General features: G+C 32.8%; 1 protein-coding gene across 1 annotated transcript in view; it reads left to right on the forward strand.

Annotated features, from left to right (window-relative positions):
* The window catches only part of TMEM161B (transmembrane protein 161B), a 75,255-nt gene extending 61,685 nt beyond the window's left edge, over positions 1-13,570 (forward strand). The window contains exons 6-12 of the mRNA XM_045847900.1: positions 1,008-1,159; positions 1,677-1,737; positions 2,241-2,381; positions 5,039-5,152; positions 9,630-9,804; positions 10,842-10,938; positions 12,094-13,570. Coding sequence (XP_045703856.1) covers positions 1,008-1,159; positions 1,677-1,737; positions 2,241-2,381; positions 5,039-5,152; positions 9,630-9,804; positions 10,842-10,938; positions 12,094-12,371 — 1,018 coding nt within the window. The 3' untranslated portion in view covers positions 12,372-13,570. The remainder of the gene's footprint in view (positions 1-1,007; positions 1,160-1,676; positions 1,738-2,240; positions 2,382-5,038; positions 5,153-9,629; positions 9,805-10,841; positions 10,939-12,093) is intronic.
* Positions 13,571-13,772: the final 202 nt, after the last annotated feature.

Raw genomic sequence — 13,772 nt, forward strand, 5'->3', positions numbered from 1 at the left:
CTGACTAATGTGAGGATGAAATGAGTGTTAGTAATGCCTAGCACTTAGCAAGTACTATATGACAGTTATTATTTTTTATGTTTGACATTTAGTTTATGTAAAAGATGCTTATATATATATATATACACACACACACACACACACACACATATATATATTTTTTTTTTTTTTAATTTTTGGTTTTTGGCCAAGTACCTTATTTTGTTTGGTAGGCTTATACTTTTAAGGAGAACTATTTAGTATAATGGACATCTGGGTTCTACTTTGGATCATCCACTGATTTGATCTTGATTTTATCAGTTGGGGGGGTGGTCAGATAAAATGATCTATTTAATATTTTCATATAAAATTAAAATATTTTAAAATTTTAATAGGTCTTCATGTTGAACCTGTGGCTATTTTTGAGTACTGATCTGGATCTTGTGTTTTGTTTAATCATACTTTCAAATGGTGAATCGGGTACTTAGTTTTTGTATTACAACTTACCAGTGGTTATTAGGAATTCTCAAATTTTGAGTTACTGAACGACTTACAGATGATTTAGATGATTTGTGTTTGTGTGTTTAATCAAAATATAAATTACTTAATAAACCTGCCCAATAAAAAATAATTCCCTAATATGACCTCTACCATGGCTTTTCATGTCACAGATAACCTGTCATAAAATTATTCTAATAGCCTTCTAGTAAAATTTGAGTCAGAAAAACTAAAAATACATTTTTTTCCTAATTACAACTTAATCTGTATATGTGCACTTATTATTTATAAATGTTATAGACTTCATTTAGATTTGTTTCATTTTTATGTCCTGTATTCTAGAAGACTATTCAGATTTTCATTGTTTTTTTTCCCACTTCTTTCCAAAGAGCACCTTTCAGATAAGCATGTTGTAGAATCAAAATAAGTGTTGTAGTCGAATTTGATTGGAATTCAAGTCCTGTAAAGATGGTTGTATTTAATTCCCACAAAGTTATTTGTGGTTTTTTCCTGAACTTTTCCTTCTGCAGCAAAGTTCTATTTTCATTAACTACACACTATTTTAAAGTAAAAGATGGTGGTGAAAAATCAGTTTGTGTTACCTTTGGATTTTTTTTCTTCGTGAAAGCAATGGCAGTCTTGATTGTAACAGAAAACTATCTGGAATTTGGACTTGAAACAGGTAATTCATATAACTTTACAAGTCAGTTTTGCTTTATCTAGTGTTAATATTTTTGACTTCAGCATTCAAGTAAGTTTTATATCAGAAGTTTTTAAAATTAGGTTAGAGGTGCATATTTGTTAATGTTATAAATAACCTTCATTATTCGTAAGTAAGATCTTTCCTTTTTTGTTTGTTTTAGCTAAGTTTTTTGTTACCTTTCTTTAGAAATGCTGCACATTCCCTCATTTTTCTTTCTTATAGTTAAATGTGTTTCTGTAATGCTAAAGTTTACTCATATAAACATGCAAATCCTAATGCAAATTTTATGCATACTCATGGAATGTGGAAATATCAAAGGGATGGTTTTCAAAGACTGTTTCTGCTAATAACCAAATTTTATTGCATTATGGCATACTAATTAGCACATGAAAGAGCTAAACTAGTCACTTCAAAATTTAAGATGCTCTATTTTCTATCATCTTATTTCCACAGAAAGATTCTGTATTTTACCTAAGAGTAATTTTTTTCTCTACAGGGTTTACAAATTTTTCAGACAGTGCGATGCAGTTTCTTGAAAAGCAAGGCTTAGAATCTCAGTAAGTTTTTTTTTAAATTAAGCATTATTTAAATTTAAATGTTTCTATTTTTAGTAAAGTGGATTTACTATAAGTGGTTCTTTGTTTTTAATCAGTGAAGAGTTATTTAAGAAGGACTCACTTTTAGAAATATTCTTTCTTGTAATTTTTACTTTTGTATAAGTTAATATCTTTCATAGATTTTTACTTGGATTTGATTTAATTCTTCTACCACCAGAGATTAAACTTAAGTTTATATCTGAATCACTTATCAAATTCTATGTTGAAGATGTAGGCTGCATTGTTACAAATGTGGCTAAAGAGATGCCTGATTTAGTTTATAGTTTTTATAGTTCACTAAAATCTATTATAGATAATTGAATAAGCATAGTCTTTTTGTAGATGTTTACTATTTGTGTATTACTGTTATTATTGTATTTTTTAAATGATTGATTAAAAGAAAGAAAATTCCTAGAAAGTTAATTTTAAAAATGAATCAGCTTTTAAAAATTTTTTATTTTTAGGGGTCCTGTTTCAAAACTTACTTTCAAATTTTTCCTCGCTATTTTCTGTTCACTCATTGGGGCTTTTTTGACATTTCCTGGATTACGCCTGGCTCAAATGCATCTGGATGCCCTGAATTTGACAACAGAAAAAATTACACAGTAAGCGGAAAATGTACATAAGCACATGCAGATAAATATATGTTTTCCATCTTAATGAAGGTATATTATTGTGATGAAATAATAAATTATTGTATTGGAAATTAATGAATAACTATTTGATGTCGCACTACTTCGTCTTTCTACTATAAGCAAGTTTCCTGTATTCACTTCAAGATTTTAAGTCCGGTGTCAAAAAAAAATAGCATCAATTGCCATATTGTTTTGCCTGTTAAAATGGAAGTATCGTTATTTATGTTAATTCTTTTTAATTCAGGTCAATTTATGATATTGTAATCTCTACAACTGAACCAAGGATCTATGGAATATTTTATTTAAATTTGGTATGATTCTATTTAAATAATTTAATATTTTTATTTAAATATTTAAATTTTTCAAAGTAAAATCTGTATACATAAGAGTTTGTACAACTCTTGTTAAAATGATACATTGTTTTATTTTGAGATTGTTAGTAATGTACAGTGTCAAATATCATAGACTACTTTCAACTATCAAAATCTATTTTGGTTCTCAAATGGAGAAATCATATTTGAAAACTATATACAGTTCAGAGCGCATTTACTGTATTCTTTGTGGTTGTCATAGATTTTGTTGCTGTAGACACCACCTTGGCAGAATGACAGGTTTATAGCTCCAATCATATGCACATCCGCATTCTCACCTCATCTTTTTGTTCTGCAGTAGTAGTCCAAGTTGAGAATAGTCCTTTTTGATATATGTATAGTCAATAAGTTTCTAAGTGATCATTTCCTAATGTTGCTGCTCTTTAAAACTCCACACTTAATGATGCCAGTTCTCTATCTAGTCTTTTTACAGTCATATCTTACCTATGTCATTGTCCTCTATTTTAATTTTGACATTGTTTTTGGCTTTTTCCTTACCTCCATTTTTTTACATATGCGTTTTGTGTGTTTGCCTATTCTCACCTCCTAGTACACACTCCTTTATCCCTCCCTCTTTTTCTTCCTTTTATTCGGCATGTTCTTGGCTATGTCCTGCCTTTCTCTTAACCATCCTTCTCTCTAATGGCTTCTTTTAAAACAAAAACTGGTTCTCCCCACTTCCCTACACACACACTTCAGTCCACTAACTCCAGCATTGAGATTTAAATAAGCTGAAAGGGTGGGTGTAGAGCAGTCCTTCACCAGCTACTGAAACCGCTGTGGGCTGCTCCTTAATACTAGAGTGTTCCCTAGCAACACTGCATAGCTAATACTGCTGTTTTCTTTCCCCACACGGGATGGTTTACCCAGCCTGTGGGATGAAAGAACCACTTTATAAAAACCTTTAAAACATTTAGTGGTGGTTTGGGATGGGGGTGATGGCACACTTTAGTTTTCTTTTCAGTAAATATGGCTCCTTTTTAAGATTTTTCACATTGATCATTTGGAGTCTTATTTCCAGTTTATTGCACCTGCCACTCCACCCCCATTGTGTTGTAGCACTCTGCCTAATACAAGGGTGTGGACAAGCTAGTTCTCTTGTAAGAGTAGTATGACTGGCAACGAACAGCCACATTCTCCTCACCCCTGTGGCCAGGTACTATTAGCACTTGTTCTAATGCCAGAGCTTAGAACCAGGGTTTCACCTTTCTCTGTCAGGTGTTTATGGTTCCCAGCCCCAGCCCTGTTTCTGCACATAGATTACTGTCATTTGCATTAAGGTAGGGGTGTGTGTGTGTGTGTGTGTGTGTGTGTGTGTGTGTGTGTGTGTTTCAAACTTTCCTATTTAGCCCTCCGGCATGGTTGATAGTGAAAGCAAAAGGTAATAAAATAATCTGAAGGATTTGTCTTTTTTAAAAAATAAGAAAAATTCCCTACTAGTCATTTATCTCTGTAGGGTACAAATTTGGGATAACAGTTATCAGAAACAGTGAAGTTATAGCTCATACCTTAAACCTTTTTCTGTACTATGGTATATTGCCTTGTTAGGAATAATGTGAATTTCCTTAGTTAGTAAAGGATAGGGAAATTAATTCCTTGTATGTTTATAATACTCCAAGAAGAAATGAAAAAATATGAGAATACCTTATGATTTTAACAACTTAATCAAAACAATATACATGGTGATTGCATTTTGAGAGGTTCCTCAGTTATGATTGTCATAGTAGGTTATATCTGCTCTATGCCTCTAGTATTATGGACCTTGCTAATCTCCATCTCTTATTTGTCAATAATGAGGCATTTTGTTTCAGCAACACTGAAAAGTATCGAAAGCAGACTCCTGTATAGCAAAAACTCTTTGGATTCCTTGACCATGTAGAATTAGAGAATCATTTAAGTATCTGTACCTTGAATCAGGGAGTAGGAGGGGATCGTTGACACTAGAATAGAAGTGAACCAATATAGATTTTAGTGCTACATCTGCCTCTGACCTGTAATATTGCCATGAGTGAGTCATTTAACTTTCCTGGATATAAATGTTCTTTTCTGAAAAATTAAGACAATAAAGTAGTTTTATAAGGGCTCAAATCATTGTTAAGTGATAATGATAAATATAAAATAATCATGACAGTAATACCTTAAATATGTAGAATACTGAAATAAATTTTTACCTTCATTTTATAAGTCTCAAGTTTCTGCAGTTTATTAGTGTATTTTGTTTCTGGATTTTTATGTTTATTTCTTACATACTTTCAGAACATTACTTCATATCAACTTCTTGGCACCTTTATTTATGGTTCTGCTCTGGGTAAAACCAATCACCAAAGACTACATTATGAACCCACCATTGGGTAAAGAAAGTATCCCTTTGTAAGTATGGGTATTTGAAAGCTAATTTTTGTTTCATTATATAATCTAAAATGTTTTATACTGTATTTAAGTTTTTTAAAGAGAATATTAGGACACCACTTTTAAAACAATAAAAATGCTAAAAGATGTGTTATAAAATTAAAACTACAGGTCATCATTTAATTCTTTGGAATATTTATAAATGAATGTGAATAAGTATTACCCTGCATTAACATTATTTCATATATTCGTAAGTTTTTCTGCTTTTTCACTTACTGTCCAGTTGTTATTTGACATTTTCCTGTTGTAATTGTATCTGTTTAGATACTTTGTGCAGTTCTTTTATTTTTTTAATTGTGAAAATCATGGAGGAAAAATAATATAAATTGAAATTCATATATGAAACCCCATAGTAGTTATTAACATTTCCATATTTGCTTCACCCTTTGTTTGTTTTTGATGTAGTTTTTCAAGTAAATGAGAGACATAATATTGTTACTGCTAAATACTTTAGTATGTACCTCTAAAAAATAAGGACCATTTCCTATATAACAATATTTTCATAACATGTATCAAAATTTAAAAATAATGCCTTAACATTATTATCTAATATTAGCTCATATTTCCCCAATTAGACAACAATATTTTAACATGAGAAGATGGTAAGGAAACATAGGAACAATTTATTAAAAGGCATTAATAACTGTACTTGATATGTTAACTTATTAACCTTGTAAAATGATATTAGGGTAATAGAAAGAATCATAGAGAGCTGGTTTACATCCCAGTTCTGATCTTCACTAAAACTGTCACTTGGGGGGATTATTTTACTTTGCTGAGCCTCTGTTTCCTCCTCTGGAAAAGGAAGATAATAGTATCTACCTCACAAAGTTATTGGAATTAAATGAAAGAACACATGTAATGCAGCCAGCTGGAAGTAAGTGCTTAATAAATTTTCCTTTCTCTACTTTGCCTCATCAAAATTAAAATAGAAAACCTTTACTAGTCATTGACAGTACACATTTTATATTATGTATTTCTTTTAGATCCTGGTACAGATTTGTCTTAGAGTATATAATCAATGATCACCATAACTTTTTTAAAAGTTAATCTTAATTGAACTAAGGAAGTATCCTTAGAAGTCTTGATGTTATTTCCCCATACAAGTAAGCCTTAATGGTAATTTTAAATTGACAGATTCACTAAGTATTTAATCTCTCCCTCTCTCCTCCCAACCCTCCATCTCCCTCTGGAGCATGTCCTTGCCTTTCCAGTTTCTTCTTCCCTCAGGTGCACTACATTTGTCTTTCTCTTAAACTCCAAAGGCCATTCTTTTGCCTGTGTAACTTGTTTCCTGAGCCCACACAGGCCGGCTGGCTCACTTCTTCCACAGCTTGCTTCTGCTTCTGTAACTTTCTAAATAAACTTTTGCTTGTATTTGAAAAAAATTTAAAAGTATATCCTAAGAATCCTAAGATTCTAGACAAAATCTCAGAGAAACTTCTAACTCATGTCTTTGATGCTGAAAGCATTCCATCTTTCTTTGAAATTTGATCATAGAAGTTGGATTTTACCCTCCTGTTATTCTTTGATTTTTATATTTGCCTTAGTTTAATTAGGAAAATAGCATTTATGATGTATCTATCATATTACCAGTTATTATACTAGGTATTGATACTTTAGATATTTTACCTCATTCTATAGTAATTCTGTATGTGATTGCTGTTCTTATCTCATTTTACAGACAAAGTAATGGCCTCAGAAGTTAAATAATTTGGCTAAGGTTATTCAGTCAGGTTTGGTATATATAAAGCATTTAGTGTTTATACCAACATTCATTTCTCACTTTTAGCCTAACTAAAGTTTGTGCAGGTTAATGGCAAAAGCAATGCTTAATTGAAATGGGGATAATTTTTCCCTTGTGTAATTATTAAATTGTAAAAAGAATTTGTTGTACATAAAGACGGAGGATCCTTTTCCTATAATTTTGTTTTCTTTGTTCCATCCCCATTTCTGACCCTTTGCATACACAATTTAAACAAAATTATAGCCTTGTCTGTGCTCCATCCTGTTCTCTACTTGTCAGACCATTACATTAAATGATTAGACAGGTGATTTTTAATTTTTGTTTAAAATCCAAAGTTCGTTTGGTAGACTGAGAAAGAATGGCTGCCCATCAATCAAAGAAAATGAGATGAAGAAGAAAGCAAGTGACAGGTTTTTCACCTATTACATGGACTAAATGGTTATGAAAAGGTCTTCATTTGTAGTCAGAAGCAAAAATGGTTATAATGCTATTTCAAACCCAAAATGTATTTAAATTCATCCATGTGTTCTGATCTAGCATCAAAAAAATAAAATGTGGGCAAACAGTTTGTATGTGCTCGTGACCTTGTAGGAAGAAAACCAAGAGAGAACATGTACAGAGAAACCTAGAATGACTTTAGGAATTTGGAGAGGTATCTTCTGCCTGGTCCTTACCTATGTATTTTATCCTGGCTCAGCCTCCTTCCTGGGATAGCCCATTAGATCAACTTACCAAATTTTTTTGAAGTTAGTTAAATAATCTGAATTATAAGGTACTAATTAATCACTGTCATCCTGAATCCTGGACTCATAAACTGAGAAATATTTTTTTTTGATTCACTACTTTATTCTATTCCCTTCATTCGCATTTTTTGTCACCCTCAAAGTCTGTGTAATAGCTGTCTTCAGGATGCTACCAGTCAAACCTCCTTGTTGCACAACTCCAGGGAACACAGTGTTGTCTAGAGCAGGGGTCTCCAACCTCTGGGCCGAGACCCATACTGGTCCGGACCTGTTAGGAACTGGGCCACACAGCAGGAGGTGAGCTTGAATGTAATGTGTTTGAATCATCCCAAAACCGTGCCCCCAACGCCTGTCCATGGAAAAATTGTCTTCCACAAAACCAGTCCCTGGTGCCAAAAAGGTTGGAGACTGCTGGCCTATAGGGCTGTGGATGGCCTTGCATCTGGTGTTCTGACAGTCTCAGATGACTGTCTCCTCACTCTTACTATTCAGTATAATGGAAATGTATGGATAAAAAATTACTCCTTTATCTTTTCTAACCAACAGTGCTTTCCACAGGGACTTTTATATCTATGTGCACTTACAACCTTGTAAAAAGGAAACCAAAAGAGAGGAAACATAATAAAGCCTCTGTTCCATCCCCACTTCTGACCTCCATTTCATAACTGGAGGTTCACACAAAACTGTACACTTTCACATCTTCCCTGCCTTTTCTGTTTCCTGTACTTTCAACTTCATATCCCTAGGCAGCTTCTCCTATATTAATTGTAGTTTTAGTTCCTTTTCTAGGTGCTTAAACTGGCAGAAGGAAGGGGTGATAACAGTACCTGTTTTGGGGAAAAGTGTTGTGAGGTGTTTTACCTTTTTCCATGTGCTTTTTTAAAGTCAACCATTCTACCCGCATGGTCTTAAAAATTTGAGGGAGACCTTTGTATGTTCCAGATCCTACCTGGCAGTGCAGATCTGTAGTGCAGATCACTACACATTTCAACAGTCATATATTAAGTATCCAATATGTGCTAGGATTAGAATAGATGCCCAGCATGGCCCAGTCATTACTTTCAAATTACAATATGATCCTTTATTAAAGCAGAAGTCATGGTATTTAATGAACAGTAAACCTCAAAAGAACATCAGAAATTACCTCTTCTTTCTAAAGTCCTTTAAGGAACTCTCACCAGTAGTCTAGTTTCTGAAAAAAATGTTCTTAGGGCACATCTCACCTACAATCTTAAACTTAGCCTTGAGAAATTGCTTAGAAACTGAGCCAGCTTCAGCACATAGCAGATTAAATCACTTGGAGAGGAATCTGAAGCATCTTATTTCTTCATAATGTATCAGAAACTTGATTTTTTCCAGTGATCCCAAACAGGAACTCAGCAGATGAAAGATCTTATCCAAATATACAGATAATCAGAGAAAACCCTAACCATGACACAGGGTGGGGGGAAAAGAACGTTTATAGTTATGAGTGTACGAAACACAGAGTTTATTCTTACATTGCTTATTAATTGTATTATTTTCCATACGAACAACTGTAAACCTACTCTTGCCTGCAGATGAGTCATTGACTTGGCAGCTCCACAGGCAGTTGCCAGTGGTTTCCCTCTTTCTTTCTCCTAGCCTCCGGGTTAAGAGCACCCAGCTCTTTTCATTTCATAGCCAATTTTTTTTTCCTCTTGGGGGAGGGTAGGCAGAGAAAAGGATCCCAAGTACTGCTCTACTTTTTGCTTTTAGATAACTGTTAGTACTTTCCTGTCATGCTACATTTGTCTATCTGGCTCTATTATGCAAGTGAAAGTATTACATAGGTAAGTTTATGGGGGAGTGGGTTACTTCTGCTTTATACCTCCAACTGTAGCTAAGTGTAGGTTATATGGTGAACATTAACTAGCATACTAGCATACTGTGATCTTTGAGAACACCATGTCAACTTTTTGATCTGTAGAATGACAGAAGCTACATTCGATACTCTGCGACTCTGGTTAATAATTCTGCTGTGTGCTTTGCGGTTGGCCATGATGCGTAGTCACCTGCAAGCTTACTTAAACTTAGCCCAGAAATGTGTGGATCAGATGAAGAAAGAAGCAGGGCGAATAAGTACAGTTGAGCTACAGAAAATGGTAAGTTTTATACTATAGTTAAAATGAAAAATAGCAAATACTATGTTATAAGAAAAAAATTTGATTTCCTTTAATAGATTGTCGTTTTGTTTTATAATATTTTATTACAAATCAATGGGATGATTTTACACAGACTCCAAAGAGACCTTGATCTGATTTTGCCACTAAGTGAAGAAAGGGTCTTAATTCCTTTCCCTGCCTTAAGTACTTTAAGTATCACACAGGTTCATGGTGTAAAGCTGTGGTATTTCTACTGTTGCTAAAATGAAACCCCTAATTGATGTGAAAGACATTATAATATGTTGTCCAGCCTTTATGAATTAAAGCATAGTAAATATTAATTTTAGCAACTACATGTATCCCGTTTAACATTAGTCTAAAAAATTGAACATGAAACGTAAATATTTAACTTAATGGGGACTCCAGAGAAGGAAAGTGCCAGGAATCCATCTACAGGTCCATGAACTGGACCTGTAATCTGTCATGTCTTTTTTTTTTTAAGAGATTTGGTGTTAGAGTTCCTGTTATTGACTCTCATTTATAAATCAGGAGTGTTTTTTCTTTTATATATTTTCATACTCCATAATTTAACCTTAATCGAATATGCTCATCGAGGATGGGGAGTTAGTGTTTCTATTTAGTAGAGGTTTATGCTCATATTTGACTCTGCCTGTTACTTAGTTTGATTTTTTTAGGTGTCTGTCTTTAGAGATTTTACCATTTCATTTTATATTTGAAATGTAAGTGAATATATACCAGTTGAATTTTACTGGTATTTGTTCCAATTTATATTAATCACTTAAGAACTTTTTTAAGGAAACTGTTTTAATATTTTTACATTTTAAAAGACTTATCTTCAAACTGAGCCTTTCTGAAGTCAGTTTGGGGGCATTTATAATGAAGTACAAACTTATTACCATTTAGCTTTTGCAAGAAAAGATTATCTTTTAAACAATTCAGTTTGACAATTATTTGAAAGTGTAATTCACTTGTAACACGTCAGCTATACTAAACACTAAGAATGTTGTTGGTTGCAGGTGGCTCGAGTCTTTTACTACCTTTGTGTCATTGCACTGCAGTATGTGGCACCTCTGATTATGCTGCTTCACACAACCCTGCTGTTGAAAACACTAGGTAGGCCTGCCCTGGCTACTGGGAATTGTGTTGTTTTACTCTCTGCCTGTAATTAGTGATGCTTCCTGTTACCTACAAATAAATATGCCTGTTAAAGTTGTTTCTTTAAATGTTTGAAGAGGAAACATAGGAAGTTTTTAGCCTTAGAAGTTGATGCTTCATTTTACATCTGAAAACTCAGGTGTGGTTTTATGTTATGCTTTACTGGTAAAAGTCGTGTACTAAACGCTAATTCCCAGATTTACTGAATAACTTCAGTGAGCACTGTTGATCTTACTTTGTATTATAAAAGGACTACTTAAGATTTTGTAAGAGCTTAACATTCAAATTATTACAAGGTACTTTTAAACTTACATGAATTACAGAATCTTTTGGAGAGTTCTACTTCTTAGATAACTTATGTTTGAAGAGTAAAGATTTCTCCATGGAAGAACAAAGTTCTCCTATAAGTCTGTTTACTAAGTATCAAGTCCCTGTGTAGTGTTATTCAAGAACTATCCATTATTGTATTGATCATTTTCCTTGGTGCCCAATGTGGAAGTTTAAGAAGGTAAGTGAACTAAAAGTATTATTTGGGTTGGCTTAGTAGACCACAGAGCTGATGATAGATGGAAATTTTAGGAATCTCTCAAACAAAAGAATAGCTCAATTGTAAATTATGTGATTCATATCCTATCCAGCATTGGAAAGTATGTGATGAAAAAATTTCTAGAAGCTATTAATAGTCTCTCATGTTGAAATCATAGATAGTTTCTGAGAAAGAAATTTATTCTGATATTCTAGAGGAAGAAAAGATTTCTAAGAAGTTACTGAGTCTGTCCCTTTCACTTCAGTAGAGGTAGTTGATTCATGTATTATATAAGGAAAAATGTTTTTATTATTTTATAAGATTTTAGTGCAGTTATTAAAAGTAAATTGGACTTATAGCTCTTCCTTGTACTTTTACTGATGAGGCCAGATGTAGTCTGGTCAAGTTAAATGAATTTTTTCCAAGATGTCAAAAGATTATTATTTTACTTTATTTTTAACATAAAATAATTTGTTGTGCCACTAAAATTCTTGTTCTTAATTTCATATGTAAGTTAAAGAATTTTTATTTTAAATAGGTTTTGGAATCAGTTGCTTTTCAAGTTTTACTTGTTTTGAATTTTCTAGGTAATCATTCCTGGGGCATTTATCCAGAATCTGTCTCTACCTTGCGAGTGGATAATAGTCTACCCTCCAGCTCTGTTCATTCTGAATTACCACCCGCTGATGGGAAGATGAAGGTAACTGTTACACAAATAACAGTGGCACTGAGCAGCTTGAAAAACATTTTCACCCCTCTGCTCTTTCGAGGACTTCTGTCTTTCCTTACCTGGTGGATTGCTGCTTGTCTCTTTTCTACAAGCCTTTTTGGGCTTTTTTATCACCAGTATCTCACCGTGGCATGAATCTCAGTTAACAAAAAAGAATATCCAAGTCACACTTTGGATTCAAATATTTGTGCCCTTGAAGGGCTGACAAAAACCAGAAGAAAGCAAATACAAAGGAAAAAAGAAACATATCAGAATAACTTGTTTGAAATGCTTCCTCTGTGTTCTCAGGGTGAATTAATGGGATGATATGTAAAATTACAGAATAGATTGTTAAGTGTTATACTGTGGCATTGGAAATTTTAACTCCTTGTATTAACTGATGTAAGAGGGCTATCTAGAAGGGTAATATATCTGATTACCTTGGTTTACAGAAACCTCTGAAACAGTCTTTGAAGCTTTTCATATGACTCCAGTTATTAATTGCTCTTAATGGTATTAAGGTACTGTTAATACTCATGTGGCTGCCTGTAGAACACTCTTTAAACTGAGCCATGTTCCATAGGAGGTAAAGGAGCTAAAAGTTGCTTCTGTTGGTAATACATTACTCAATCTTCCAACAACAGTAACAGAAAACCCAACAGAAGGGAAGAAAATAGCTACTGTATATTACAGTAAAGAAAGCTGCATAGTAATTTTAAATTTTAATGGAGATGTACATGCTTAATATCTATAAGTACTACTGCTTGAGAGTAGCGAGAATATTGTTTAACAGTGGACTCTGTACAACTTGAGGGATCTCATAAAATGACTGGCTATATGAACATTTGTAATCTTGCTGTTAGGTGTGGGCCTCCCATATTTTATTTTATTTTATTTTATGATCCTAAATAATTCTTTTTAATAATTAAAAATATTTATCAATATTGATCAGACTTTTTAAAAATTACTTTGTAATCCTGCTGATGACCTGTATGTATTGTATATATTATATATTAAATATATAATATATTGAGATTATAAAAGATGAAAATATTGGATCCTTGTAATGTTTTAAGTTGCTGAATGTATGTTAAAACATTATTGAATGGGATGTATTTGTATCTAGAAAGTTTTCTTTTTGGAATGAAATTAAAATACATTTTGAAAGTTTATTTGAGCATGCAACTTATTTGTGTTGCCTGTGTGAGAGTGGTTATAGTTTATAAATACTTAGGTGATTTCTCCCAAATGAAAATTTTTTTCTGTCGGTTTCAAAAGTCAGAATCTTTCCACTCTGAACTAATCTGCGGGTATCATTTAAATTTGTGCTAAATAGGACTGGTTTTACATTTGTAGTGCCCAGAATTAGAAATGTTAAATTTGTATTTTATAGTTCAGAAATTGAGGTAAGTTGATTGGAAAATGTAAAATAAAAATAAAATTAATAAAAACTTGATTTAAAAAATAGTAAAATTCTTTGTAATGCTTTTTACATCTAAAACCCAAGGTGAAGGGTTACAGTTATAAAAGGAATGAATTTAGATAAACAGGTTTGTT

The sequence above is a fragment of the Phyllostomus hastatus genome, unplaced genomic scaffold (genome assembly GCF_019186645.2).
Source record: "Phyllostomus hastatus isolate PE091 unplaced genomic scaffold, TTU_PhHast_1.1 phas_contig_58, whole genome shotgun sequence".
Taxonomy (NCBI): domain Eukaryota; kingdom Metazoa; phylum Chordata; class Mammalia; order Chiroptera; family Phyllostomidae; genus Phyllostomus; species Phyllostomus hastatus.